Source organism: Microchirus variegatus (assembly GCF_963457635.1).
Source record: "Microchirus variegatus genome assembly, chromosome: 13".
NCBI classification, from domain to species: domain Eukaryota; kingdom Metazoa; phylum Chordata; class Actinopteri; order Pleuronectiformes; family Soleidae; genus Microchirus; species Microchirus variegatus.
The window spans coordinates 15,639,017-15,666,899 of NC_139814.1; the positions used below are offsets into that span (position 1 = coordinate 15,639,017).

Genomic DNA, 27,883 nt, shown 5'->3' on the forward strand with positions numbered 1-27,883 from the left:
TTTGCTTTTTTAATTTCCTTTTCTCTGTGGGATTGCTATCCAGTTTTTTCTGCAGTGTCATAAAAAAATGTTATTGTAAAGTATCCAAATGATATTGCGCGACAGCAGTTACTATTGCGTCACAGGAATGAGTTGTTTTCTCCTTTACTCCTCCAGGCCAAGACTGTCAGTACATGACATTATTTAAAAAAATCATTGTAGTTAATCCAACTAAAACTAAACAAAAAACAGTGTAACCATGTTCGGCCAACTGATGACTCAAAGTCGGGCTGACACACCCAGGAAATGAGATTAGTGGTCTGTCAGACTCGAGCTGAAGAGGATTTTTAAGTTTTATGGATAGTTTGAGGACTTGGAATGGCGCTGACCATGCTAATAACTACACATATTAAACTGCCTAATACTAACACGCTGAAAGGGAGGATATTTCAGTGGGTGTATGCTGGGACAAGGGCCTAATCCATGCAACCACAACCGTGGCGCAAATGAAATGTGCATGGAGAAGGTTGTGTTAAGTGGAGTTTAGAAAAGCAGCACCCGTGCACGCTTTTCCCTCAGGCGAGTGGTCAAGGGACAAGTGATGGTGACACACACACACACACACACACGTCCAAAAACAGTTGATTTTCAAGTAAACATCTTGCCCCATCAACAGCCACAGTGCCTCAGGCCATAGTTGGCCCACTGGCCCGCCCTGGTGACCCTTGTTACTGTGGTGATTAGATATTGGGAGGCCTCATCTGCAAACATTTAGCCAGTGTCACCCCTAATCTACCTTGTGTCACGCTGCCACCATGGGCACAGTAGCAAAACACACACACACACACACACACACACACACACACACACACACACACACACACACACACACACACACACACACACACACACACACACACACACACACAAACACACACAAGTATACATCTTCTCTGTGTTACTGTTGCCAAATAAAAAAAAATCACCCTGCATGAAATCTTTTCAGCGCGTGCGCACAGTACAAGGGGAGCGCCCAGTGACGTCACTCTCCTCCGCCGCTCTGAATTGCCAACTAACTTTGAATTATGGGACACTTTTGGCGGGCGAACATGAAAACGAAAGCATTTCTCTCTTTGCTTTGTCTTTTAACTAAGTCACAGAATAAGCAGCCTTGAAGTTGACAATGAAAATGCAGTTTGGATCATTCATTTTATTTATGAGTCAAAAAACTTAGCTACATTTTGAAAATGAAAAAGCATTTCTGTTAATGCATTTGAACTTGGAATATGAGACACATTTGCTTTAATATGAAACAACACGTCTGAACTCCAACATGAAGTGAACTTTGAAAAAAGTGCAAAATCATTGTATTTTTTTTTTTTTTTTTTACCTTGCTCACCCTTTTCTCCATTGTAGCCTTTAAAACAAGCGCACTTGTGGATGTTGACGGTTTCAACACAGTTTCCATTGCGACACGAGTCCTTCTTACAGACAGCTATGGGGAAGAAGGACTATATCATTTTGGTGATCGAAATCTAAATTGTTCAATGAATAGCTTCCCTGTGTGTGTGTCTATCAGCACAAAATGCTGCAAAATAATATTGGATTGTTTGTCTATAGCACATGTGTCAAACTCAAGGCCCGGGGCCCAGATGTGGCCCGCCACGTCATTTTATGTGGCCCGTGACTGATTAATTGCTCTTAAAAATCTGTGTTAAAATATGTACTATGCTGCTTTAAGGCGTGCGTTGACCATATACTACATTTCCCACAATGCATGGCGATTGCGTTACCCGCAAAGTGACGGCATCCCGCCACTAGATCGCAGTGTATCATTGTATATGCATCATGCGACGAGTGAAATCGCAGCAGAATGTGTTCACAAAAACACAGTTAGTTTGTCAAGAAACACCATCGCGGACCAGGTTGCAACTTGAATAAGTAATTTAGCAATATGTTATGGAGTAGTTACCTTTATTTTACACTATATCTGGTTACATTTAGTTACATTTATTCTGTATGACAGTTACATCTGACCCTTTTGAGGGTAACCATTATGCTGACGTGGCCCTCAGTGAAAACACCCCTGGTCTATAGTTTAGGTTTTATCCGTCTACATGCCAGAAGTTTCAAAGGGACTGATAAACACCATCATAACATTGTCGTGTTGTGTTTTATAGCTTTAAACTTAATTTAAAAAAAAAAATCCAAATCTGCTGTGACAGAACTTGAGGTTGTTTTTCCTTAATGATGAAGAGGTGACATTTTGGGAAAAGGATTTCCTTCGTCATTAAATTACCAGTTGCTGTCACATTCCGCTTCCTGACCTCTGAACTCTGACACACCGGTCCTCCTCCTCCAGGGCCTGGCCATGATCGACTCGATGCCTCAGGTCACTCACGGGCTCCTCACACAAAAGAGTGTGTTACCTCTCAGTCAATGACTCCTTTAAATGACAAATTCGTTCGGAGTTGTCAAGCAACTTGTTCGACGTGGTCACTCAGCAAATGTGTTGACTTTACTATTACAGCTTTATGTCGAGCGAAAAAATCCTTATTAAAGAAAAACATTATTGTCAAATCATGACAAATTGACTATTTAATCACCTAAACCCTAACCCACTGATTGACTGTGAGGTCACTCACTTACAGCTTTGCCATTAACAGAGATGGAGCAAATATTGATTCTAATAGATCATTACTGCGCTTTTGCTCTCTTTTTCAAATATCTTTTATTCTGACAGTGGTAACAGAAAGTTTGCAATTATGGAAATGAATGACAGGCAAAAAGTGATTTATTTGAGACATTTCACTCATGCTTCTTTTTTTGTAAAACCGTCCACTCATCCTAATTTGAGATGGATTGACAGTGACCTCTAGTGGTACAGACTCACTACTACAGGTTAGAGGCTCACTACTGTACACTTGCTGTGGTTGCTTTTGAAACTAAATTGTGGGGGAAAAAATGTGCATATCCGCAAAGCATGCTGGTCATAAAACCAGTGTTGTCAACTATGTAAGAAGTACAAATACTTTGTTACTCTCCTTAAGTACAACACTGACTTTACTTTGTTATTTATATTTCTAGCAACTTTTACTCCACTACATTTCCTCTTAACTATCTTTATTACTCGTAACCACCTCGACGCCATCCCTGATCTCTCTTTGCCGAAACATATGGTGCAGCTCAGGTTAATGACAGTGCCACTGACTGCAGTGATGCATAATGCATCATCACAAGGTCTGCAGATGGCCACTGGTCAAAGCATGTGATCAAACCGCACTCATGTCTCTTTTGCTTTGTGGATTAATGATGCACTCTGTGTGACTGAAATCACGAAAACGTTTGTGGTATGGTAGTGGTTATGTGTTACAATGGTTGTTTTTCTTTACATTTCTTTAAATTAAACGTTTTATTTTGATGTCGCTGTTAGAGATGGAGCTATTATTGCTTTATTTTGTTTGAGTAAGTACATGTTTGTGTTTTCTTTTTGTTTTCTTTTTTAACTGAAGACATATATCAGAACAGCTCTCTTCTTCGCTTTCAATTTTATTAATTAAAAAATGAAAAGAGACGTCTACTGCAGATCAAACCATGAATACAGAGGATAAGTGCAAAATCAGGTATTTAAATAATATTCAAAGTATGTAAAAAAAGATTATCCAGTAAGGATGAATTCTAAAATAAAAATAAGAAAAAATATTAGAATAAATATGTGTTAGGGTAATTCACTTTTCTTCGAAAAATATTTGTTTTACAGTTTTTATACTCAGATTTTAAAGTGCTTACATATATATTCTTGGTCGACATCATTCATCAGTATTTTCTTTTTATCATTCACTGCCCTATTTTTAAGGGAGAACGGGTCGAATGGACAGGTGAACCTCTTGAGTGTTGAAGTAGCAGCAACAATGAGAGAATAAAACCAAAAAAATTAAAGGTGCATTATGTAATGAATCTAAAGCAACTGGCCATAACATCCTCCTAATATGTCACAGAGACTCAGGAATAATGTTCATATAACAAACTGAACTCACAACAACAACAGTACAGCAAAAATATTTTGCAGACTGCAAATCATGTTTATGTCTTGAAATCATGTTTTTGACATGTGGCGCCACCTACCGCCGTCTACCAATCATTGCAGTCAGTAGAGTCTCAGCTGCCGAGCAACCACGGGTTGCCAGTTACGTCAGAAAATGAAACCTAAAAAAATCTCGGTATTTTGAATTTGAATGTAGTAACCGTTTTTGGCCACATTCTTACATATGGCACCGTTAAACGCCAGGTGTTATGGACAAAATATACATATATGATATAATGTTCTTTATAATTTGACTGGTTTAACTTGTGGCTATAAATACTTGGAACAACGACAACAAATATCTCATTCAGACCTGACATTAACATCTGTCCTGATTGATGTAGATCTGTGCTAAGTTAAGATCTGAATGCTAATCCATCCTTAGTGTCTCTTCAGATCCGATCACTAAAGATTAGAAGAATACACTACATTTGGAGCACACACATCTAACCTTTTCACAGCTTTTCTGTCGCAAGAGGTAGATTTTCATGTAGGACTCCGCCTCCTTTTTAAAGCTACAAAACAAGAGGGTTTAATTTTGACAGCTAACATTTATGATGTATGTAAAAACTTACATACATGATGAGATTAGAGAGAAACAAATGGTTTTGTCTGCTCGCTCACAGCACTTGTGTGTGTGTGTGTGTGTGTGTGTGTGTGTGTGTGTGTGTGTGTGTGTGTGTCAGTCACGGGTGTGTTTCTGCGTCATCGCCCCTCAGCCAATCACACGCCGACGTCCGGAAACGGAGCACCCGAGACGTAAACCTGGCAAACATGGCGACCCTCCGAAGAGAGTACGGAGATTGGATATACGACCGTTTTTAACCGAGAAAACAAACTCCTCCTCGCATGCTACAATGTGGTGGGGTTAGCCGCGACCACCGCACGCACAGCCTTTTAGACGATGTTTGCAGAGGTGAGTCACACTCAAAGCACAATGCGTTTCCACGAGTTTTGTTTCCCCCCCCCGAGTGATTGACATGGCTAGTTAGCTTGTAGCGGCTAGCGTTAGTCTTAGCGCTGTCTCCGCAGGTAAACACTCAGCCTGTCAGGGCACAGCACGGTCCACAGCCGCGCTGCTAGCCCGTCTCCTGTGAGTGGCTGTCAGTCCAGGATTACACTGCTAACGCTAGGTTAATACGAAGAAGCTCAGCATATCCTTTGCTGGCATAACCGTGCTGGAATTAGCTCGACACAGGCAGTGTCGGTACTAGTATGCGTTTAGGTAATGGGAAACGTTCTTCAACAACGATTGCCTACACCAGAGAGAATAGAGGTGAGCTGGGCGTTAGCTTTTTTTTTGCGGCTACAGGAGGATACAACCTAAATGTAGAGTCTCTGTACAGTATGTGCTGGGTAATTCTCTGAAGTTGTTCCGCGGTCAGGTCAGCAAGAAGCATATTAAGCACAGTGACAAGTATCCGTGGGGATGACGAAGTGTGTGTTGCGGCATTTCCTTCTCACTTCACTCAAACTTCAGGGAAAGTCTGAGACGTTTACACTCAGTGATCGTCCAGTAGCTTGACTGCCGTGAGTCAGAATTGTGATTTTTCTCCTGTAAGAGCTACAGTGTTGTTTGGGATTTTGTTAAGGTATTGGTGCTAAATCCCTCTGTTTTTGTCCCCAAATGTCCTCAAAATCATTTAATGTTTCTTATAACAGAAGTAGATTCAACTTGTTTGTTTTACATACATGAAACAAAGACAACTTAAACAAATACCCCATTCAGACCTGGCATCGACATCTGTCCTGATTGATCTGATCACTTGTAGATCTGTGTTAAGTACAGATCTGCATCCATCTCAGATCCCATCCCTAAAACCACATTTGCAGGTGGGTTTTAGTGTGTCCACATTCCTGAACATGCATGAAGTTGACATCCTCTGACCAGCTGTAGTTTTCCTCTTTGTGTCACACTTTTACTCTTATTTAATTCTAGCTGTCACCACAATACTGTAATTGTTTGTCACGCGGTATCTCTTTCCTACTACTTAAAGATATTTTTATTTTATCAACATTTTAAGTACTGTTTATTTGATGTCAAAGTACCGACAAAGTGGTGATTTGAGTCACTCTCCCGTCTCCTTTTTTTCTTCCTGTCACTTTCCCAGTCCTGAGACCACTTAAGCTCATCGCTGACTGTGGAGATTAGTGTTATGTGTGTCATCAGCGTGACAGTCCCCGTCCGTGTGACTTATCGCCGATGACAGAGTAGTTTTGCTACAGTTTTCATGTGATGCAGTTTCTCGACGTATGCTGGATTCCTAATGTTAAACCGGTGCACTCGTGGTGAAGACATCGGCTCACAAGTTGCACCGATTGCACCTCTGTTTCCTGTGAGTCCAGATGTAGCACGTTGACAGATGACAGTGTCCCCATCACCTGAGCAGCAGGTGACCTGTCCACATCTAGGCACCTCTCCAGCAGTTTAAGTACACATTCATCCCCTGTAATGAGGCCTCAGCTGCTACTGCGCTGTTCTTTATCTCACAAAGTGTGGACAGATTTAAGTAAGTGTAAGGTGCTTTAAGGCGTCAGACTATAACTATGCTTGATAATCGTAGTTTAAACAAAAGTTTTGTCTCTCATTTTTATTGCATGGCCAATTGCATTTCCTATTTACTCATGTGAGTGAATGGCATTCCCACTTGGCTTGGTTAGCAAACTTTTTTTTTTTAAACTAAGTTGAATTGTTGTACGGAGACACGAGTGCATTGTGTTTTAATCCACAGGCACACAAAGTTATCGCTCAGCTTTTCACACGCTAAATCTCATAAGATGTCTTAATCGAAGCCTGGTGGACATGAACGTCGGCATGCTGTCACATCTGGCCAGCTTGTCCTCAAGTACACCTGTATCCTCTTCAGTCTGTTGATGAAGGTGTCAACTTTCATACTGATGCCTCTCAGGTATTAAGTCCTGCTCAGACCTGTGTCTTGACACCAGATGTATAATAAGTTAAGACCATGTTGAGAGACACAATACAGTTCACATTTTTGACCTGTTATGACACCAGTTGTGTAGCATTTGATTATTACAGCAGATGAATTAGCCCTAAGGTAATACAGCTAACGGCTGCTCAGTTCTAAGGATGTGTATGCAGTATGCAGTGCTTGGTTCAGTTTTGTAATTTACATTTTGGGCTGATTCCTGCTTGTTGGCCAGGATCTTATATAATCCTCCAGATACACAGTTATTGAGCCACTTTTCACAAAAAATTGAAAAGAGATGGCTGCGGATTCAATATGTATCAGAGGAGGCATGTGGCTGACTTCGACCTCCTCAGAGAAACAGTGGAGTTAACGCTGTCGGACTACAGCTAAATAAGGCAGTCTATATAAAACTGGATTGGAGATAGATAAGCGCTTGGTCATGAAGCTTGAGAGTAAATGGTTAACTGGAACCTTACCTCAGCCACAAACTGTCAGGTGTACAGTATGTGTCATTGGAACTGATGGGTGGCAAATAGAAAACAAGTTCTTTATTATTTTGTTTAAGTGCTGAGCTGACCCCCTTACCCGCTGCTCTTTGGCAGCAATGGAATTCTATTCTTCAAAAAATGAAATGGTGGCCACCAGTTGTATGTTAAAAGGATTATGATTTCAAAATTGCCTCTACCTTTTCTGCATGTGCAAGTATCCACAATCACCTTTAAGAAAGTGTTTTACTTGTCCACCTGTGATTAGATGTATGAGGGTACAAAGTGTGTGGTGAGCCAAAGTCTGCTAAAATATTATATTCTCACAATTTCCATAGGGAAGCTGCTCTGTTGGTTAACACCAGTGATTTCACTGTGATTACAGAAGAAGAGTGGTTTGCCATGTTCTTGTAAGTTATATGATAAGGTGTTTGGTTCTTCTTTAGATTGCTGAAGACTGAAACACTGGGACCTTCCTTCTTTGTTCGCTGTCCTGCAGTTCTTGTTTCTTCAGTCAATAGCAGAGAGCTCAGAGTTTGTTGTCTGCATAGCTTTATTTACTTATTTATTTATCTGGCCTGCGCTCACTGAAAACATAGCTTACAGCAGGGACACAGCAGATTTTAGCCACTTGACAAAAGGTTTACCCAATAAAATCTACCCCTGCTTAGGTCTACAAAATGATAAGAACATGAGTGCCACTTTATCTCGTTGTTCTACAGCCTTTTCCGACTGGAAACGGAGGTTTGTAAGCTGCTTCCTCTACCGCACCAAAGTCTAGAGAGAAAATCTGGATTGCATCTCTACTGCTGCCTTGTCACAGCCAAATTCAAACACTGAAGTCACGAAAATAACACTCTGGAGCAGCGTGGAACCAGCAGTGAACTGATTTTGTCTATGGACTTTGGTGCAGGGAATAATTGGATTACCACGTGACACAGACTTGTGTTAGTGTCACTCTTTCTCAGCATTGGAACCTGATGACACTGCCACCTGACTGACTTGTCAGCTCCACTTACTTTCCCTTCCTCTCAGTCATGTCTCTCCCAGAGATGAGCTTTAGACTCTTGCCTAGTGATCACACTATTCAGGATTGTAGCTAACGCACAAGTTGTGAACGCGAGGAAAAGATAAATATTTACCCTTGAGCTGTTTTTGAGTCCTGCCCTGAAATCTGGCAAATGATAATCGTCGAGAAACTGATAAAAGGCTGGTTATGCCTGTTTGTGCGTGGAGGTCAAGGATGTGCAACAGAAGAATGCTTTCCTCCATAAGCACAGTCCAACAACCAGCCCATTCTATGATGGCTTCTATGCTCGTGTGTGATTGTTTTTTAGTTGTGCTGTGCAGCTGATATGCAATCCCTATTTGTGAGTAAATATCCAGTGAAATCCTGTAGTTTTGTGTGTGTCTGCACATAGTTTGTACGGAGTCTCTAACATTACGCTGCTGCTTGTAAACGCGTCTTTTCATTGTGGATTGCCTAGATGTTTAGATGTGTGCGTCCCCTGTTGGGCTTTGGTGTTAATCACTGGAACAGATGGTTCATGTTTAAAACCCTGTGTAAGCTGTAATGACTCAAGAGTGTTGGTTATCATGTCTCCTACAAAGCCAAGCCTGCACAGCCTCCTCATCTCATCACACAACACCCTGCTGCCACGGCTGCTCACAGGCTCGCTGTAATCTAAGTCAAATCAGACTTAGATTACACATTCTGAACTACATTCATATACCTTCTCCGGGAACATTTGCGCTGAAAACATAGACTCAGTTGGTATGACGTCGTAGCTCTGTGCATTTTGTGTTTGCGCTAAGAACAAACTCAAACATCCCAAAAATAGAAACTGAAAATTGGAATGTAGTTGACCTATAACAGCGCCAGAAACTAGCACAGAGAAAATACTTTATCTTGTGTACATATAATACAGTGACCTGCTGGACAGTGTGGTAGTAAATGTGTCAGTATTATAGTTGGCTGTACAGCATACTAATCCCCCTCTGTGATTCATGTGAAGGTGAAAGCCAAACAGAAAAGAGGTGTTGTTGTTTTTTTAAGTTGGTGCTGTTCACTGAGATGTGAAAGTCAGTTCCTGATGTATAATGATGTATAATTAGTTTTTCTTATTAAATGACTCATGTAGATGCCCTGGAAATGTCAGGGCGTCATTGTTCGTTACAGATCTATTAGATTTGTGTCGTTGTAGGGTGTTGTACATCCTTTCAAGGCTTCCTTTGTATCTCTCCTAGTTGTGGATCAACTGTCAGACAGTAGTCCTCTTCATTTGACCAGCCTTGTTCTTTTCCTGTTGTCGTTACCCTGCTATTATTGTCTTTGTTCCAGCCAGTTATGACTTGAGACAGGAGTAGTTGAGCCAGTTAGGATACATTCAGTACACACAAGCACACCAAGGACGTGGGTTCTTCTTGCTAGTTTTTCTGGAAAACCTTTTTCACCCTGTGAGTAACCTAGCGCCTTAAACTGAGATGTTTGTTTATGCAATCCGTGTGATTCCCTTAACTGTCAGTTGAATGAGTTAATAAACGACAGTTGGTTAACAATTCATTTTCGAAACGCACGCCATTTTCTCAGTTTGCATTTTCAAACATTGTACATTAACAGCATTGTGTTGCTTATATTGTTATATTGTTGCTAACCCAGAAGAAAAGACAAAGAAAACAACAAGGCTGTTGCTTGAAAAAGCTCCTTGTGTCACCCTGTCATTAAATCAGAGAAACACTTCCTGTGATGACACAGAAATGACCTGACTACCTTGGGGACAGGTAAAAAATGTAAAATGCGACACAATGAGCCAAAAATTCCATACATCGCATGGAGACTGTAAAAAATGTAAATAAAAACCAGCAAAAGCATTTTAGCTGAGTCACGTTTGGGTTGGTTTATTTCTTCTTTTTGGCAGAACAATATTTGTTACACACTTGTAGAGAATTATACTTTTGAAATGACTCGGCACAATTATTGGTATTGGTAGATCGGACACTAAAAGCGGGATTATCTCGCCCCTAAAGGCCACATTATACTTCTCCGACTGCGTATGCGTCATCCGTCTGCGTCACCACGTAGACCGCTCGAGCCTTTATACTTCTGCGTCGTGGTGACGGATAGGCGCTGCAATTTCCCGCCCGATCAGTAGGGGTCGCTGCGCAAGGTTGTTGTGCTTTTGGCTACAGTGAGCAATGGCGTCCGAGGGAGAAAGACTGTTGTTGTTGAAACAGTGGCCGTTTGTCACTTTTCTGTGTCCCGGAACACAGTTTTAAGATAATTTGAGGCGAGAAATAGGCCATTTAGAGTCTAAACATGTGCTGTGTGTGTTAAGATATGACGTATTTATAGTTCGGCAGCGACGAAGTCGGCGGTGCCCAGCTCCGCCTCTGTCAGGACGCCCGGTGCGCACTGAGAGCCGGCACAGAGCAGCTTCGCTCGTAGCCTACGCAGAGCACTTTACGCAGGAGTATAAATTGGGCTTAATCCATAGAAGGGAGTTTGTCTTTTTTTATTATCTTTTTTTAAACTTTTTCTTAGCGACTAAGATAAGACTTCAGCAGCCAATTGCACTCCTTCTCCAGCTAATTAGTTTAGTGCTTTGGTTGTTGTGCACCCTCTGCTGGCATAAGTCACAACACTCATTCTTGCATCACTGTATAGCAGTTGATATTTTGATGATATCTCGTGTGGTGATGCTTCTGCTTGTTTTGAAATTGTTTTGAATTCTATAACACAGTAAAAATTATTCTGACGCTTCACTAAAAAAAATATATATATATTGCAACTCAATGTCATTCACAATATTGTCCAAACAAAATGTCAGTGTTAATAGTACATATCTGTGACATGGTCCAACCAAGGGGGTTGCCAATTTTATTCATTTTCCTTTGCTGTCAAATGATTTTTAAAGGTGCATTATGTAATCAATCTAAAGCAACTGGCCATAAAATCTTCCTAATATGTCACAGAGACTCAGGAATAATGTTCATATAACAAACTGAACTCACCAACAACAACTGTACAGCCAAAATATTTGCATAACATTTTTTTTTTGCAGACTGAAAATCATGTTTATGTTTTGAAATCATGTTTTGGCATGTGGTGCCACCTACCGCCGTCTACCAATCATTGAGTCTCAGCTGCCGAGCAACCACGGGTTGCCAGTTACGTCAGAAAATGAAACCTAAAAGACCTTGGTATTTTTAATTTGAATGTAGTAACCGTTTTTGGCCACATTCTTACATATGGCACCTTTAATGATTAACAATGAATAAAAGATGCCATGTTTTTTTTTTTTATTATTTATTTCAGATTTTAAACATTGCACATGAGCAGTATATTAATCATGTGATAGTTATTGCTTGAAAAAATTGCTTTTTTTTATGTCAGGCTGCAGAGACAAAACACTCCCTCTCCGTTATCACACGTGTCCCTGGGTTACACAGAGGAAGTGTTGTACTTTTGTAAGAAGCACTTAAAAATCTGTGGTCTCCAATGAGTAGCACCAAGGATATGGTCACATTTACCTCCGTCTGCACCAAGGATATGGTCACATTTACCTCCGTCTGCACCAAGGATATGGTCACATTTACCTCCGTCTGACTTGTGGCTGTAGTGGCACGATGCCCAGATGTATATGTAGCTCAGAGACAGCCCATATCGCCTCACATGTGTTTCTCTGTGCTTGTTTTGATGTATGCCCTCTGGTGGAATAAAATGTACAAAGCATTTGAGAAGTCAAACCACACATAGTCAGTTAATGGTTCATTTCTGACATTAGAGATTGCTTGTTTAGTGGCCTTTTCTAATATTTAGTATGTGTTAAATGGAAGATAAAACTAGCATTTTCTACATAATCAGCTTTGCAAATGTAATCAGTTTGTTTAAAACACTGATTTTCTATAGCCCCTCTTTGTTCAGTGGTCATCCTATACAGTCCGTAGTAATCCGGCTGACCCATGTCTCTAACCTCTCGGCTGCTAGTTTAATGTGTGTCATATGATTGTCCATAGGTGGCTGTGACAGTGAGAACAGTGTCTCAGCTCTGTCTCTCTCTCTCTCTTTCCGTTTCCCTCTGGCTCTATCAGTGGAGCTGTTAATCTGAGGAACTCGAGTTAGAATGTAGGGCAGCTAAAGACGATCACTGCTGATCATCATGATGTCTGTCGGTGACTGTGATGGCTTTAAGCCCAAACGCAGAGCATTATACTCTTATACATTTATCACATTACCTCAGAATAACGCATATAGTATAGTAATTTGCTTCGCTTTGCCTGACGCAGTTTAATTTGAATATCGTGTAGTGTACCTGCTGGCAAGGTGAAGTTTATGGAAGTTCGCATAACAACCCCAAAATAGCACTGTGACAAAAATTCTGCAGTGCAGCAGGAATTAAACTGTCCAAAAAGCTTGCCCTTAAATGAGGAAAAAATCTTTAAGTCTTTATTATTTTCTAATGATAATTACAGTTAAAAAGCAAACATTATGATGCTGTCCCAAATTGAATCTTCAATTCAATCAGTATTAAGTATAGGAATGGTAATTTCAAATTAAATGCGATCCAGCAGCTCTTCTCCCAGCATAAATTCACACAAATAACACAATAATATTAATTGAAAAGCGGATGAATGCGATCATATCCTTTAATTTATTTTCAGAATGGCAGAATTTCTAGATTTAAAGTCAACTGTCAAGTAATATTACAGATTATTTCCATATTCCTATTTGTTAATCAATTAAAATACTTGATATGTTTCCATCTTTAGAGACTACAGCCAATTAAAACTATTCCACAGTCTATGAGAGCCTGGTAGATTGACCCATTGGCGAGACCCATATCCCGAGTTATTAAAAGTTTCAGATTAACCTCAGATTATATTGATTATATGGATGCCTGCACTCTTTTTGTGTTGTATTGTGGTAATGAGCATGTGTCATTAACAAATGGCGATAATCTTAACTGTTCAAGGATATGTGTTCCCTTTGTTTACGTATACACAAACCCGCCAATTTGACTCAATAAAAAATTGTTGACTCGTTAGATCATCCTTGATAATTGAGAGTGTGAGGATTCTGTCTCGCATGCTTTACTGTACATCTTTGGAGCAAATAGCCTGCTTTTGATTTCATGCGTTTACATGACTGAACAAAATTCAAGGACACAATAAAGTGTATCTTCTATCGTGGCCTTTGTGATGTAAAAACACCAGTAATCATGATGGAGGTCAACCTCCTGTTTATAAACCCTTGCCCTGCATTAAGATGACTTGGGTTTAACGTTGATGTTTGCACTAGTGTTGCTTACTCAGTGTTTGTTTAGTGACTTCTCTGACTGATCGGTCAAAAAGAAACAGTGAAGTTTTATTTTTTTGTGTTCACTGTTTCTACAGCACATCAGTGGCACCAAATGTGATATTAAAAAAGAGTTACTGGCGATAAATTATGTGGAAAAGAGGGAGAGAGAGAGGGAGGCGGGGGAAAAAAAGAGTTTCCTGCCTGACAATAACAGGAAAACCATAGGATGTGACTCTTAAGTCTGGAGACACACACACTGTCAGGTCATTCTCTAACGATATCATTCTCTGAAATATGATTTTTCACGGCCCATTTTCCATTTTTGCTCTATGGATGATTTCATTGTTCAGTACATCGATTTGACTGGTACTTAATCCTAAATTGGTCAATTATCAGCAGAAAGTCTCTGTATGTGAGTAGATTTCTTTGTTGCTCCTTTGTGCTCTGTGCTCTTTTTTTTATTTCTACATCTTCTTTATATTCAGTAGCAGAGGATATGTATATGTTTATTGTAAATAAGGGGATTTCTGGTAATCCTTGGAATGATCGGGTCTACTCATTAGTACTGTGTGTACCGTTGACAGTGCTGATTTTATAAATAATGACGTCAGAGCACACTCTGAGCATCTTTCCTCTGTATTATATTATGAAGATAAAATGTTGCTGTCTGTTGAAATCATACAGTATACGCTAGTGCTAATTTTTATTGAGTATCTGGGATACAGCTGACCAAAAATATCTGTATTTATATAATATAATGTAAATAAATCTGAGTTTGTTTCTGGACTGTATTTAAAAAAAAAATGTTGTTGGTGATAGATGATTTTGCTGTTTTTTTTATTTGAACAAATTGGATTATTCAGCCTGTTTGTGCTTTTACCCGTTTCAGGCCAGTCTGTCCATCTGGGGATGGGGGGGTCTTGGAGTCGTGCTATTTCTCGTCACCTTTGGGCCCTTTGCCATATTCTACCTGGCCTTTTATATCTTCTGCTTCGTTGGAGGGTGAGCATTATAACTCCCAAAAACCATACTGCATGTGCTATTTATAAGCCTCTTTGAAAGCCTGGTTGAAAAGGTTCCAACTTAATGTGTTCTCTTTTCTGTTTTCCAGGGGCTTTGCGGTCACTCTGCTTTATGGGAAGATCAACTCAGAGAAACACCTGGAAAGATGCGAGCAGTCTTATCTACCACCTACACAGATTGGTATAGTGAAGGTAAAAGTAGCTTAAAGAACCTCTTTCATCACCTATACAAACAAACAAAGTAGTTGTTAATCAAGTTGCAAAGTCTGCCGTCCAGTTAGTGTGCATATCATCAAAGTTTGCACTGATTAAAATGCTCCTGTTTGTTTTGGTAGATATTGGATGAGATGAAGCAGGAGACGAAGCCTATCAGGATTGACAGGAGACTGACTGGCTCCAGTTTTATAGATGAACCACTACAACAGGTACGGTGACTTCCCATGCATTTGACTCTTGTGTCAAGTACAAATGACTCCACAGAACTGATTGACTTTATTTTAAGGGGACATAATATGTCATGCAAAACCAGCTTTTTAATCATTTTAATACTTATATTTGGGACTCTGTAGGCCCTATGAGTAGGAAAAGTGTGAAAAAAGATAACTCATGTTTTTGTGGTCCGCCTCAGATTAAGTGCAGGAGATAAAACATGTGATGTTGACTTCCGCCCCGTACCTGACGTCAGAGTTGGAATTGTTCCGCTTTGTCTCTAAAAAACGCGAGAGTGCAGTGCAACGCGATGGCAATCATATCCGGAAGAGCGGAAGTCTGCGAAGTGTTCTATTCTTGTCTGCATAGTGCAGCACAGACTTCTACACAAACTTCCAGCCTCAGAGGATTTACACGTCCAGTGTATGACGGCAATGTGCCGGCTAGAGTCAGCAAATGATGGCTTTTCCAAATGCTAACTGCTGTTAGCTGATGGAGCCTCAGTGACGCTGACATAGTTTCCTGTGTCTCATTTGCATTTAAAGAGACAGGCACTCAAGAGCGAGCGTTCTGAACAGGGCTGTTTTGGCAGGGTGATTGAACTGCTGTGGGGCTTCATCCTTAAGGTACCTTGACCAAAGCATGTCACCGACATGTTCATTAGGACACCAGGGAACTAGGTAAACTTGGAGAAATAGGGTATAATATGAGTCCATTAAAATAATGTCTCCAATTTTTATCTAGTTATCAAACAAACAAAATCCCATTATGTTTTAAATGAATAGTTACTTCTGAGTAAGTGTTGGACCACATTATGACTTTGACTAAAAGTTGAACTGATGTTACATTCCCAGTGTTGCATCATCATCATGTGGAGTATGAAAACAAACCGCCGCTTGGCTGAAATGTAACTGTCACTCTGTAAAACAATCCCCTAAATGATGGTTGTTTTTGTCAGTCAGCATTGCTGACAAGGGAGCAGGAGCATCGTTACTTTTTGTGGTGCTCAGTCACCATTTTTTTTGCTTTCCACCCTGTCCTGTGGTTACAACACTTAACAAGCAAGTTGAGTGCACACTCAGCAGATTGAGTTGATCAGATGACACTGACTGCTCCATTGTGCTGTCTCTGTTCTCCCCTCTTTCACGTGAAACTGGAGAAATCTGCATGTCTTATTGTGACACCATGCAAATCTGTGTTATGCTCTCTAAAACAATAGAAATACATGATGTTTTGTGGTCTTTTTTCCCCTCACATTCTCACACAGAAGCAGCAGATATTGACGATCAGACACAATACAGACAATTCATTGATTTATCCCGATTTAATTGAATCAAGTAGCCCAGTTATCTACAACCATAGGTGTTGGTTCTGGATATTGATCTCCTCCTCTTCCTCTGCCTTTCTCTCTCTCTCTGTAGGTGATCCAGTTTGCTCTGAGAGATTACATTCAGTACTGGTACTATACTCTGAGCGAGGATGAGTCCTTCTTATTGGAGATCAGACAGACCCTGCAGAATGCCCTCGTCCAGTTCTCCACACGGTACAAGCACACACACACACATACACATACACTACCGGTCAAAAGTTTGGGGTCACCTATACAAATTTTTTGTGTTTTCCATTAAAAGTCACACTTGTATTCATCAAAAGAGTTGCAAAATGAATAGCAAAGAAAAGACATTGACAAGATTAGAAATAATGATTTTTATTCAAAATAATAATTTAATAATAACTTCAAACATTCATCAAATAACCAGCAAAACATAACATCATTTTAACATAATTGCACAAGGGTTTTCAAGGGTTTTCTAATCATCCAATAGCCTTCTAACACGATTAGCAAACGCAATGTACCATTAGAACACTGGAGAGATGTTTGTTGGAAATAGGCCTCCATACACCTATGTACATATTCCATTAAAAACCAGACGTTTGCTGCTAGAATAGTCGTTTACAATTACAATTAACAATGTGTAGAATGTATTTCTGATTCATTTAATGTTATATTAATTTAAAAAAGAATATGGACATTTCTAAGTGACCCCAAACCTTTGAACGGTAGTGTGCATGTGACATTTTCTGCCCTCATAATCAAGGTTTTAGAATACATCTGTTGTGTATCTCAATGTTTCTTTAACTCTTGTGTGTCCAGGTCCAAAGAAGTGGACTGGCAGCCTTACTTCACCACTCGCCTCGTGGACGACTTTGCCACCCATTTACGTGTCTTTAGAAAAGCCCAGGATCGTCTCGTTGACAGAGAGGACAAGCAGAGTACGCATATTTGAACACTTTAGTGTCTCCTGAGGTGTTCTTAACACTAGCTGTGATCGTGTAGTTGTTTTTTGATAACAGTTGTGGTGCAGAAAATGTAAGTTTTGTCGAGTCGATGACAACAAGAGGCTTTGTCTGAACAGGAGACATCACGGAGGAGCTGGTGGACTCGTTTTTCGAAGCTGAGGTGGAGATGGAGAGGAAGATTTGTCGAGACGTCGTGTGCACTTCGCACAAAGACGAAGAAGGTAGAGTACTTCTTGAAACGTGTGTGTTGGCACATCGAGAAGAAGCACAAGTGTGTCACTGTCGGATGTTTAAGTTAATGACGATTAATTAACAGCCCTTGTGTGTGTTTGTGTGTGTGTCAGGTTTCCTTCGGGACTTGTGTGAGCTGCTCCTGTATCTGTTACTACCTCCTGGAGATTTCCACAACAAGAACATGAGATACTTCCTAAGGGTGGGGAAACATAACACACACACACACACAATCTTACTCATATGTCTTTTTTCTTATTTTATTGTCTTTTATAGACTGAAAAACGGTCTTGTTTTTGTTTCAGGAGGTGCTGGCTCGTGGTGTGCTGCTACCCCTCATCAACCAGCTGAGCGACCCAGACTACATCAACCAGTTTGTCATCTGGATGGTGAGATCTGACTGACCATTGCGTTCTGTCTATCAGCTGACGATGTAATGGAACTGATGCACAATTCTGCAGCAGTATTCGTGATTGTTGTTGTTGTTGTGTATAAGATACGGGACGCGAGCTGTAACTATGAAGCCTTCATGAACATCCTAAAGCTGACGGACAAACCCGCCGAGCTGGAGTCCGTCAAGGACAAGGTGGTGGAGGAGCTGCAGTATCTGCGCTCCCTGGACACCGCTGGAGATGGTGGGCACTCACTGACACAAACAGTACTGTGATAAAGCTTTAGGGCACCGCCAGGGTCATGCTATTGTTCAAGTGTAAGGTCACACTAAATGCCCGTATGTTCCAATAAGATGGTTGAGAAATAATTCCACTCTATAGTCATTATAGCATTACTAAAACAACAAGTCTAATGGTGACAAAGTCTTTTGAACAGTGTTGTACACAAACAAACACAAAAAAGCTTTCCCTAGTACATGATGCTAACTCTCCTCCACCAACATCTCATTGTGTCTTTTGTCCTTCAGACATCAATGTGATCAAAAACCAGATCAACAGTCTTCTGTTTGTGAAGAAGGTGTGTGAGACCAGGATCCAGAGGCTGCATTCTGGCAAGGTCAGACACGACGACACAGCGATCATGACAGTGCTTCAGACTCATTTTAATGTCAGCGGTCCATCTGCGTGGCTGTGACTTTTCTCATCTTGTGTCTTGTGTTGTGTAGGAAGTGGATGCCTTAAAACTGGCAGTCAACTTTGGCAAGCTGTGCGTCATCCCGCTGGATCACATCCTCGTCCACAACATAGCGCTGCAGTTCTTCATGGGTAATTGTGGAACTTTGTTGTCCCTTCGACATTAATCTACAACATTTCTTTTACAGATTAGATTTCTGTGTGTGTGCGTGTGTGCGTGTATCAGCCAACTACTTACTATTAAAGTTCCAAGTTGTGTCAGAGCGGGTGTGGAAAATTAACATTTCCCATGTTGTAAATATGTGTATATATGTATATGTGTGTATATATATATATATATATATATATATGTGTATATATGTATATGTGTGTATATATGTATATATATATATATATATATATATATCTATATATGTATATGTGTGCATATATATATATATATATGTATAAAATCGAAAATAGATAGATAGATATTTCGATATATACAGTACATATATATCGATATACATACGATATACATATGTCAGAGCTGGTGTGGAAAATGAACACTTCCCATGTTGTCACTTTAAATATGTATATATACATATACTTATACATATGTGTGTATATATATATATTATATATACACGTATAACAACACGTCTGCATCTTAACATCTTACATCAATGAGATGTTAATGTAATATATTTTGTTAAATAGTGCACTTTCATTATATGTACTAAAATATCAAACCCTAGTAAGACACAGGAATCCATATTTCTAGTCAAGGTAACAATCGCCTTTTCCGTCTCTTCTCTTGGAAACAGTGATGAAGGAAAATATTGGTACTACTACTTTACCAGAGTGTTTTTGAATGAAAATAATTTTAACGATGAACTGATTATTGTGTATTTTCGCCATTTGCTGCACTTTCTCCCACATAAGCTCCCCATGTGAAGGACAAATGCACCCAAGTTCCCATCAGCCCACACTGCTTCTTAATGTCCTTAAACTGGGTCTTTTGTTATTGCTTTGATTGAGAGACCCCCTTGTGGTAAATTATATACTATATTATATTTTTTTTTTATGAAATCAGACGAGGTCATCCACGAGAAAGTCTTGAGTTTTTGATTTCTAACTATTTAACCAAAACCTATAACAACAAACTGTTGTGCGTCTGCTCACCCAGACTTCATGCAGGCAGCGGGGGCACAGGCCGAGCTGTTTTTCTGGCTCACCGTGGAAGGCTACAGGGTGACGGCACAGCAGCAGCTGGAGGCCATGCAAGGTTGGCAGAAAGACGGCAAGAAGCACCCCAGCGCCACCAAGGGGCTGCTCAAGGCTGCTGCGCTGGGCGTCTTCGAACAATACCTCTCCGAAAAGGTAGGAGGCGTTAGGTTTAGGTCGTACAGTATGTTTTGGTCACTAAGCAGACTGTCAGAAATAACATGTATGTTGTTGTTCGTATGATTTATGTTCGTTCTTCTGCGACAGGCGTCTCCCAGGGTGCAGGTGGACGAGGCCTCGGTGACAAAGCTGGGGGAGAAACTGCAGAAAGATGACCCAACGCCAGAGATATTTGATGAAATCCAGAGAAAGGTACAAAACTCCTCTGAAAATAATATGACCTATGGTCACGTTTTAGCTTCTTAAATGTGAACATTTCCTGAGTTTCTTTGCTCCACATCAACAAAGAAATCATTTTGGTTTGTGGACAAAACAAGACATTCGAGAACATCGTCATTTCCAGTTTGGACAAACACTGATCAACGTTTTCTTACTTTTATGGACCAAAGGATTAATCGAGAAAATAGTCAACAGATTAATCGATTACGAAAATAATCATTAGTTCGCAGCTCGAGTTCAAATTATGTTCAGCCTTATGATTCGCCGCTGCTCACTGTTTTATTGCATCCTGTGTGTGTGTTTTCTTCACAGGTGTACGACATGATGCTACGCGATGAGCATTACTACCCCTCGTTCAAGCAGAGCCCCCTCTACGTCCGCATGCTAGCAGAGCTGGATATGTTGAAAGAGCCCAGTTACCGGGGATCAGATGACGGCGATGGAGAATCCTTTAATGGTTCACCCACAGGGAGCATAAATCTCGTGAGTCAGAGCTCACTTATGATGATGTTTCTTATGAGTAATCCTTCAGAGGAGAGTTTACTATATCAGAACTTGTTAATTGTTCATTTCAGTCGTTGGACGACTTGTCCAACTCCTGCCATGATGAAACTATGCACCTACATGCCTTCATCTCTGACACAGGTATGCACACACGTACATTATCCTAAGAGGGTTTGTGTCCAGTTCTTTTAGTCCATACTCCCTTACTTTTTCGGACTCTTCACCTCCCAGCTCCTTCCATCTGCATGTGCCTGCTGTGTCACTTTCATTCTGTTTCCAGTTTTTGTTTTCTTTCGTTCATTTCGTCACCCTCACTCTTGTTCTGTTCTTCCTTTTTTTTGCTCCTTTCTTCCTGACCTTTCCTGTCATTCTTCCACATTCTTGTTTTCTGCATTCTTTCTTTTTCTGCCCCCCCCCGACTTTCATTTCCTATTCTGCCATCGACCCCCCCCACCTTCACCCCTTCACCCCCTCATTGGATGTATTGCCACGCGGGGGTAGCTGATGCTTGTCTCCCCGGGTTCTCGGGTGCTGCAGGGGTTTGCAACGACCACGGTAAGACGTACGCGCTGTACGCCATCACTGTGTTCAGACGCAGCCAGGATGGCAGTGAGGACTGCTGGAAGACCTACCGCCGCTATTCAGACTTCCACGACTTCCATATGAGGATCATTGAACAGGTGTGTGTTTTTGAGTGAGTAAGGATTTTTGTGTATCAGTTATTCTCGAGGCCAGCAAACACGAAAGTAAATATTATTGTTAAAACACGCCGTAAATGTGTTTGTCTTCACATGTGATGTTTTTTTTTAGTTTGAGAACCTGGCATCAATCCTCAAGCTGCCAGGAAAAAAGACATTCAACAACATGGACAGAGACTTCCTAGAGAAGAGGAAAAAAGACCTCAATGCTTACCTACAGGTAATATTTGTATATATGATGAAACATAATTTATTTATATGTATATATATATATATATATAATATCAATAACTTTGGTGTGTGTTCCAGTTGCTGCTGAACCCAGAGATGGTGAAGGCCTGCCCAACTCTGATTCCTTATGTCTACGACTTTCTAGAAAACAAGGCCTACAGCAAGGGCAAAGGGGAGTTTGCACGAAAGGTCAGTTCATGATTTTGCAGAGAAACGCTTTATTTACCACCGGAGACCGTTGTGTATCGAAGTCGCCCTTCATTCTCATCCATATTCTTTGTTGTCAGGTTTATTTTTGTACGTGTTTTTGACCTTCAGTTTTTGGTGTGTATCTGAGCCATTACCTCGTTTATGAAGCCCTAAAGTTTCGAAACAAACAGTTCAGCCACTAATTTGGTTGCGTACATTGTACCGCAGAAGAAGAAGAACGTCCGTTGTGGAGGAGTTTCACATGCAACAGTGTCTTCTGACTCTGGGTCTGACTCCGGGCCAAAGTCATAAAAGGGACTGTGGCGGGGAGTCGTGACAAAGCCATTTTTAAACATTGTTAAAACAATGTTTTGATAATGAGTAGCAGTGCATCCACCGTTCCAGAGGGGGGGCGCTGTGCTTCTGAGAGCTGGTGTGCTAATTACGTCACTACCAGGTATTGGCCAATCACAAGACAGTTGGGAAGGCTCTACGCTGGCTGGCCAATCACAATACAGTCTGTCTTCTGGGGGGATGAGAGCTTCAGTGAGGAGAGATTTAGATCGGCTCATTTACAGCAACTAGGAGGTTTTTGACCATAAAAACAAGTTAATGTATGCAAGTAGACCTCCATGACTCGCATATTATGTGCAATAGGACCACTCTATGTGAGCTTTAATAGTACTGTGTGTTAGGTGCAGAATTGCCAAGTTCTGTAATACTTTGTTTTTGTCATTTCCCCATCAGATAGACACATTTGTCAATCCTTTGAGAAGCTCCATGAGGAACGTGTCCAACGCAGTGAAAGGCCTGCCCGACAGTCTGGCTGAAGGTATGACCAAGGTGTCTGACAACATGGGCCGCATGTCGGAGAGACTGGGCCAGGACATCAAACAGTCCATATTGAAGGTATTTCCGTTAAATACTGCTTCTTGATACCCATCTTCTTGCTTTGATGGGTTAGTTCACTCAGGTTGTCTCCCCTCTGATCTCCCAGGTGCCTCCACTCCTCCCCAAGTCTGAAATAGACCCTGAACATTGTCGAGTCTCCGCCCAGCTTGATGACAATGTGAGTCTTGGTTTTGGTTGTGAGATTTGTTTTGTTTTCAGTCGAACATTCTAAATAAATGTATGACTCGTGTGCCCCCAGGTGGACGATAACATCCCGCTGAGGGTCATGCTGCTGCTCATGGACGAAGTGTTCGACTTAAAAGAGAAAAACCAGTGGCTGCGCAGGAACATTAAGAACCTGCTGCAGCAGCTCATCAGAGCCACATACGGAGACACGATCAACAGGTCAGACACTCCGGAGTAGACGCATGGCCGTGGTTCGTTCATACTGAAAAGCAAATCAGTTTATCATTGAAACACTAAACAATATTTTCTTTGTCCTTGTAGGAAAATTGTGGATCATGTGGACTACTTGACCTCACCAGAGCAGGTGGCAGACTACGTCAAGAAGTTTAGGTAACTCCTCCCCCCATTTTTCCCCATATACACTACACTAAATTTGGGGTCACTTAGAAATTTCCTTATTTTTAAGGAAAAATAACATTAAATGAATCAGAAATAGACTTTATACATTGTTAATGTGGTAAACGACTATTCTAGCTGCAAAATTCTGGTTTTTAATGGAATATGTACATAGATGTATAGAGGCCCATTTCCAGCAACCATCTCTCCAGTGTTCTAATGGTACATTTTGTTTGCTCAACGCGTTAGAAGGCTATTGGATGATTAGAAAACCCTTGTGCAATTGTTAGCACAGCTGAAAACAGTTTTGCTGGTTCTTTGATGAAAGCAAAGTATTTCTAATCTTGTCAATGTCTTGACTGTATTTTCTATTCATTTTGCAACTCTTTTGATGAATAAAAGTGTGACTTTTAATGGAAAACTTGAAAACGTTTGAACGGTAGTGTATATCTGATTCGGTCTGAGGAGTTAGGACTCACCCCCAGACTGACTCTGTCTCCATACAGGGATTCTTACTGGCCCAACGGTATACTGGCTGAGACGCCGCCTCGCCGGGACAAGAGCATCCGCATGAGGACACGAGTTGCTGCCAAGACCAGCCTGCTGGGTATCATGCCAGGTGAAAACACACCCCCACACACACACACACACACACTCCAGCCATTGTGAGCCTTTAATGGCTTTGTGCACAGGTTCAACTTCTTTGGCATATACAGGTTAATCTGGACAGAACCAGGTTCTAAGCCCTGTAACTAAGTGAAAAATTCTACTGTGATACATACAATGTTTGTTTTTAAGTCTGTATGTGCCCTATAAATTTACAATATGTCTCTCTCCTGCCTCAGATGAGCTGAAGCACATAATCGGAGCAGACACTACAAGAAAGGGCATCCTGCGCGTCTTTGACATGTTCCAGTACCAGCCCATGAACCGGCGGCTGGTCTACGTTTTCCTGGAAGGCTTCTTGGAGACGATGTTCCCCCAGTACAAGTTCCCCGAGCTCTTTGTCAAGCTGCACTCCCGCTCGCCGCGCATCCACAGATACAGCCAGAAACTCAAATCCTCTTCACTCAAGAGGTGACAGGAAAGGACCGAGGCAAACTGAAGTGACACACACACACACAGACTTGAGGGCTCGAAGTGAACACTGAGGTGTGTGCGTGTGCACACGTGTGAAATTCTGCCCTACCACTTGGCTCACACACTCTTTGGTGAAAACACTCCTCTATTATTCACCTGATGGTTTCTGTCAAAACAGATGAACAACGGACACCGGCGCAAACACAAAGTCCCGAATTTGCACCAAGACTCAACATGGCAGTCTTTTCTTTTAGCATCTATATTTTCTCTGTCTCTGTTTTTGGACTTTTTTTTTAGTTGTGTTTAGCTTTATCCTGGGCCAGTCAATGCTGCTTTCATGTGATCCAGAGAGCAGACCACAGATACTGTATTGTTTTTAAACTGTAGGAGTCGATAGCATAGACCCACACCTTGCCTTACCTCCCTGCTTCTCTCTGTTTGGCCGTCTCTGAACTGGCCCCTCCTTTAGCCTGTAGTCCCGTTTCTAGACCTTTGAGCTGCAAAAAATCTGCACACTCGTAAAACATGCAACAATATTGTTATCAAAGCAACCAAATACGTCTATATCACTGGGTTGAAGAGGCACTGTTTTTAAAATGTGACTGAACAAATATGGGTCGAAAGATGAATTATTATTGTTTTTTTAATCTTTACTGTCGGCGTTTAGTTTTCGCCTCGATGCTTCTCATGAATTTCCTTTTTTCTTCCCTAAGTGTTGCATCATCTGTGCTGCCCCAATCCTCAAAGAATAGGCCACGCCCCCTCCCCCCTTAAATGCTACAGTCATAACCTGTGATGACCAAAGCTCATGCTGTTCTCATTGTTGTGTGTGTTTCTGTGTGTAACTGATGATAACTCTAAACATTACTGTGCTTCATAGTGATAATCATGTGAAGAGAGAGGAGCGCAACGTGGAGCCCGCGAAGTGCGTTACAGCTGTCCGAGCGCACTATCAAAGAATGTACTCTGGTGTGGTCTGTACCTGGCTCGTGTAGATTTCCGTGTGTGTGTGTGTGTGTGTGTGTGTGTGCGCGCGCGCGTGTGTGCGCGTGTGTGTGTGTGTTTACCATGACGGTGCAACCTTCTGCAGTCAGAGAGAGTGTGAGCCAGAGAACCAGCCTTAAAACTACATGACAGTATGAACTGACCATGAGATGCACGCCACAGGTCGTTCTCCCTCTCATGACTGAACGTTACAAGGAAATTGTGGTAGAGATATAAGGAGGTGTATCCCTAGTCACTTTTAATCGGAGAAAATTAATTTTGTGCAATAATTGTTTTTCTTTAATGCATGTGCATTTTTGAATAATTGTATACTGAAAAAAAAAGTCATATTGTTTTAAACGGCAAAGAACACAAAAGAAGACCCCCCCCCCCTCGACAAATCGTGTCCCAACAACTTGACATTCCGTTGTTGTAAAAGTACAATGTTTATTTTACAGACTTGTTTTATAAGTCTGATTGTTTGTTTGTTTGTGGGTGTGTGGGGAGTATTTTCCACTTACACCTCACCTTCCCCTTGTGCAGAATCTGTTTTTTGGGTATGGATTGATGCAGTGTCAGGGTGGGGTTTTGCGTCACAGCGTTGTTGTTTTGTTTTTTTTAAACTCCTTGGGATAAAGCTAGCTCAGAGGCGGCCTCAAATAACTGCCTCCACCTCACTCGTAGTTTGGCGTGTTTGCGCGTTTATCGATTATCGAGTGGTTATGTTGTTATGAAGTGACGGCTGGAGGGACCGCCCCTCTCCTCCCGTCAAATAGACTCGCAGGAGAGCTGCATCCTGTGTCCCGACGGAATCACTGCTTAAGAGCACTTGCCGTAGCAACTGTGTCAGGGCCTCTCCCATTGGCTGTTCAGAACTTTGTCTGCTGCAGTCACTGGATGGAACTGATTTGCTTACACTGAGCAGCTGTGGTGGACTCTGGTGAGCCTCTCATAATGGGAGGTGAATATTTTGTCCCTGCAATGGAGATGTCACCTTTAACTTTCTGCACACCTATCCGTACAGGAAGGCTTGGTTTTTTTTTTTGTAACCTCACTATATATATATGAATCTATTATAAAGAAAAGTGTGCATATCTGTGTACAGTATGTGTTAATAGTGTGCCTAAATGTACTGTCAATTCTATTTTCATATTTTTCTTTAACCTGAAAAAAAAAAACAATCAGTCAGAATGTCATGATCATTTAACGCAACTGAAAATGACTTTAGGGTGTTTTTTTTTTTCCACCTCATGCTTATCAAACTCTTCCCTGCGAGCAATTGTGCTCAAATCAGTATAACACTAATAATAAAAAGGTAACTCAGACTAACTGAGCCACAATGTGTACAGTGTGTTCAGTGTGTTTGCAGGTTCTGTAGCTCTTCTAATTCCCACATCTTGGTTGATATCAAATTCAAGGACTTTCCTGTGATGGCCGCATCGCCCATGGCATCCACTTTTATTGATTTGCAGCACGCTCTGCTTCTGGACCAGAGCTTTTCCTTGGGATTTTGTTCAAGTCAGTCTTTGTAATTTTTTTTGGGTGAGACAAAGATCTTGTCATTTGCAAGTAATGTGCTCCCTCTTGCTTAACATTATTCGCTCATTGTTCTGCATGGAACCTCAACAACACCGGTAGTAATTCTGACACGACGTTTGTCCTGCGTGGGCCGAGTCTACAACATCGATACATTCAAGTGTAAGAGTTCAATGACAAAGACGCTTGAAACAGCATTTTTGTCAAGTATATCATGTTTCCGTTTTAATTTAAGGGGCTCGCTTGATCCATCTACACAGTGACAACATTCAAGTCACAGTTTTGCATGAGACTCACAGGACGCTCATCTGCATAATTTCACGGGCAGTTGAATGTGGCTTGGAGTCCTCTTGTCACATGACTGGCCACACTCTCAGTCCCCGTTAGAGTCATTTAAACTTGTTTTTAAGCGGCCAGCATCTCAGAACAGTCCTTATGTTTTCCTGTGCGATTTTCCCACTGGGTCAGTGATGACGACCATACCCCAGGCAGTCAAACCTGTGACAGAAACACAAAAGAAAAGAAAATTTAATGTTGGACCTCATGATTAAGGTTTTGCTTATTTTAGCCAAAAAGTTTCACCTAAAAAAATAACATTTATAAACATTCCACCCATACTTACATGCTTTTATAATGAGATCTAAATCTATATAAAGTCCCTCAAAAAAAAAAAAAAATGTGCTAAAGACCTAGTACTGCTTTCTTTTTGTGTTCTTTTATCTAACCCTAATTGTCT

The 27,883-nt window shown here is 41.1% G+C and overlaps 1 protein-coding gene across 2 annotated transcripts; it reads left to right on the plus strand.

The window, feature by feature from the left end:
• Positions 1–4,889: 4,889 nt before the first annotated feature.
• Positions 4,890–26,953, plus strand: snx13 (sorting nexin 13). Of its 2 annotated transcripts, none has more exons than XM_083899914.1 (25): positions 4,890–4,979; positions 14,669–14,781; positions 14,891–14,993; positions 15,137–15,226; positions 16,652–16,773; positions 17,386–17,504; positions 17,648–17,752; positions 17,876–17,964; positions 18,068–18,151; positions 18,259–18,397; positions 18,682–18,770; positions 18,880–18,979; positions 20,016–20,209; positions 20,321–20,425; positions 20,765–20,935; positions 21,028–21,097; positions 21,458–21,636; positions 21,767–21,874; positions 21,964–22,074; positions 22,822–22,983; positions 23,072–23,143; positions 23,225–23,370; positions 23,473–23,541; positions 24,054–24,166; positions 24,393–26,953. In XM_083899914.1, exons 1-25 carry the CDS (start codon positions 4,968–4,970, stop codon positions 24,626–24,628), a joined length of 2,901 nt encoding a protein of 966 aa, XP_083756040.1. In that variant the 5' UTR covers positions 4,890–4,967; the 3' UTR covers positions 24,629–26,953. The 2 variants fall into 2 exon arrangements, with proteins under 2 accessions (XP_083756040.1, XP_083756041.1); XM_083899915.1 differs by having other exon boundaries at positions 21,494–21,636.
• Positions 26,954–27,883: the final 930 nt, after the last annotated feature.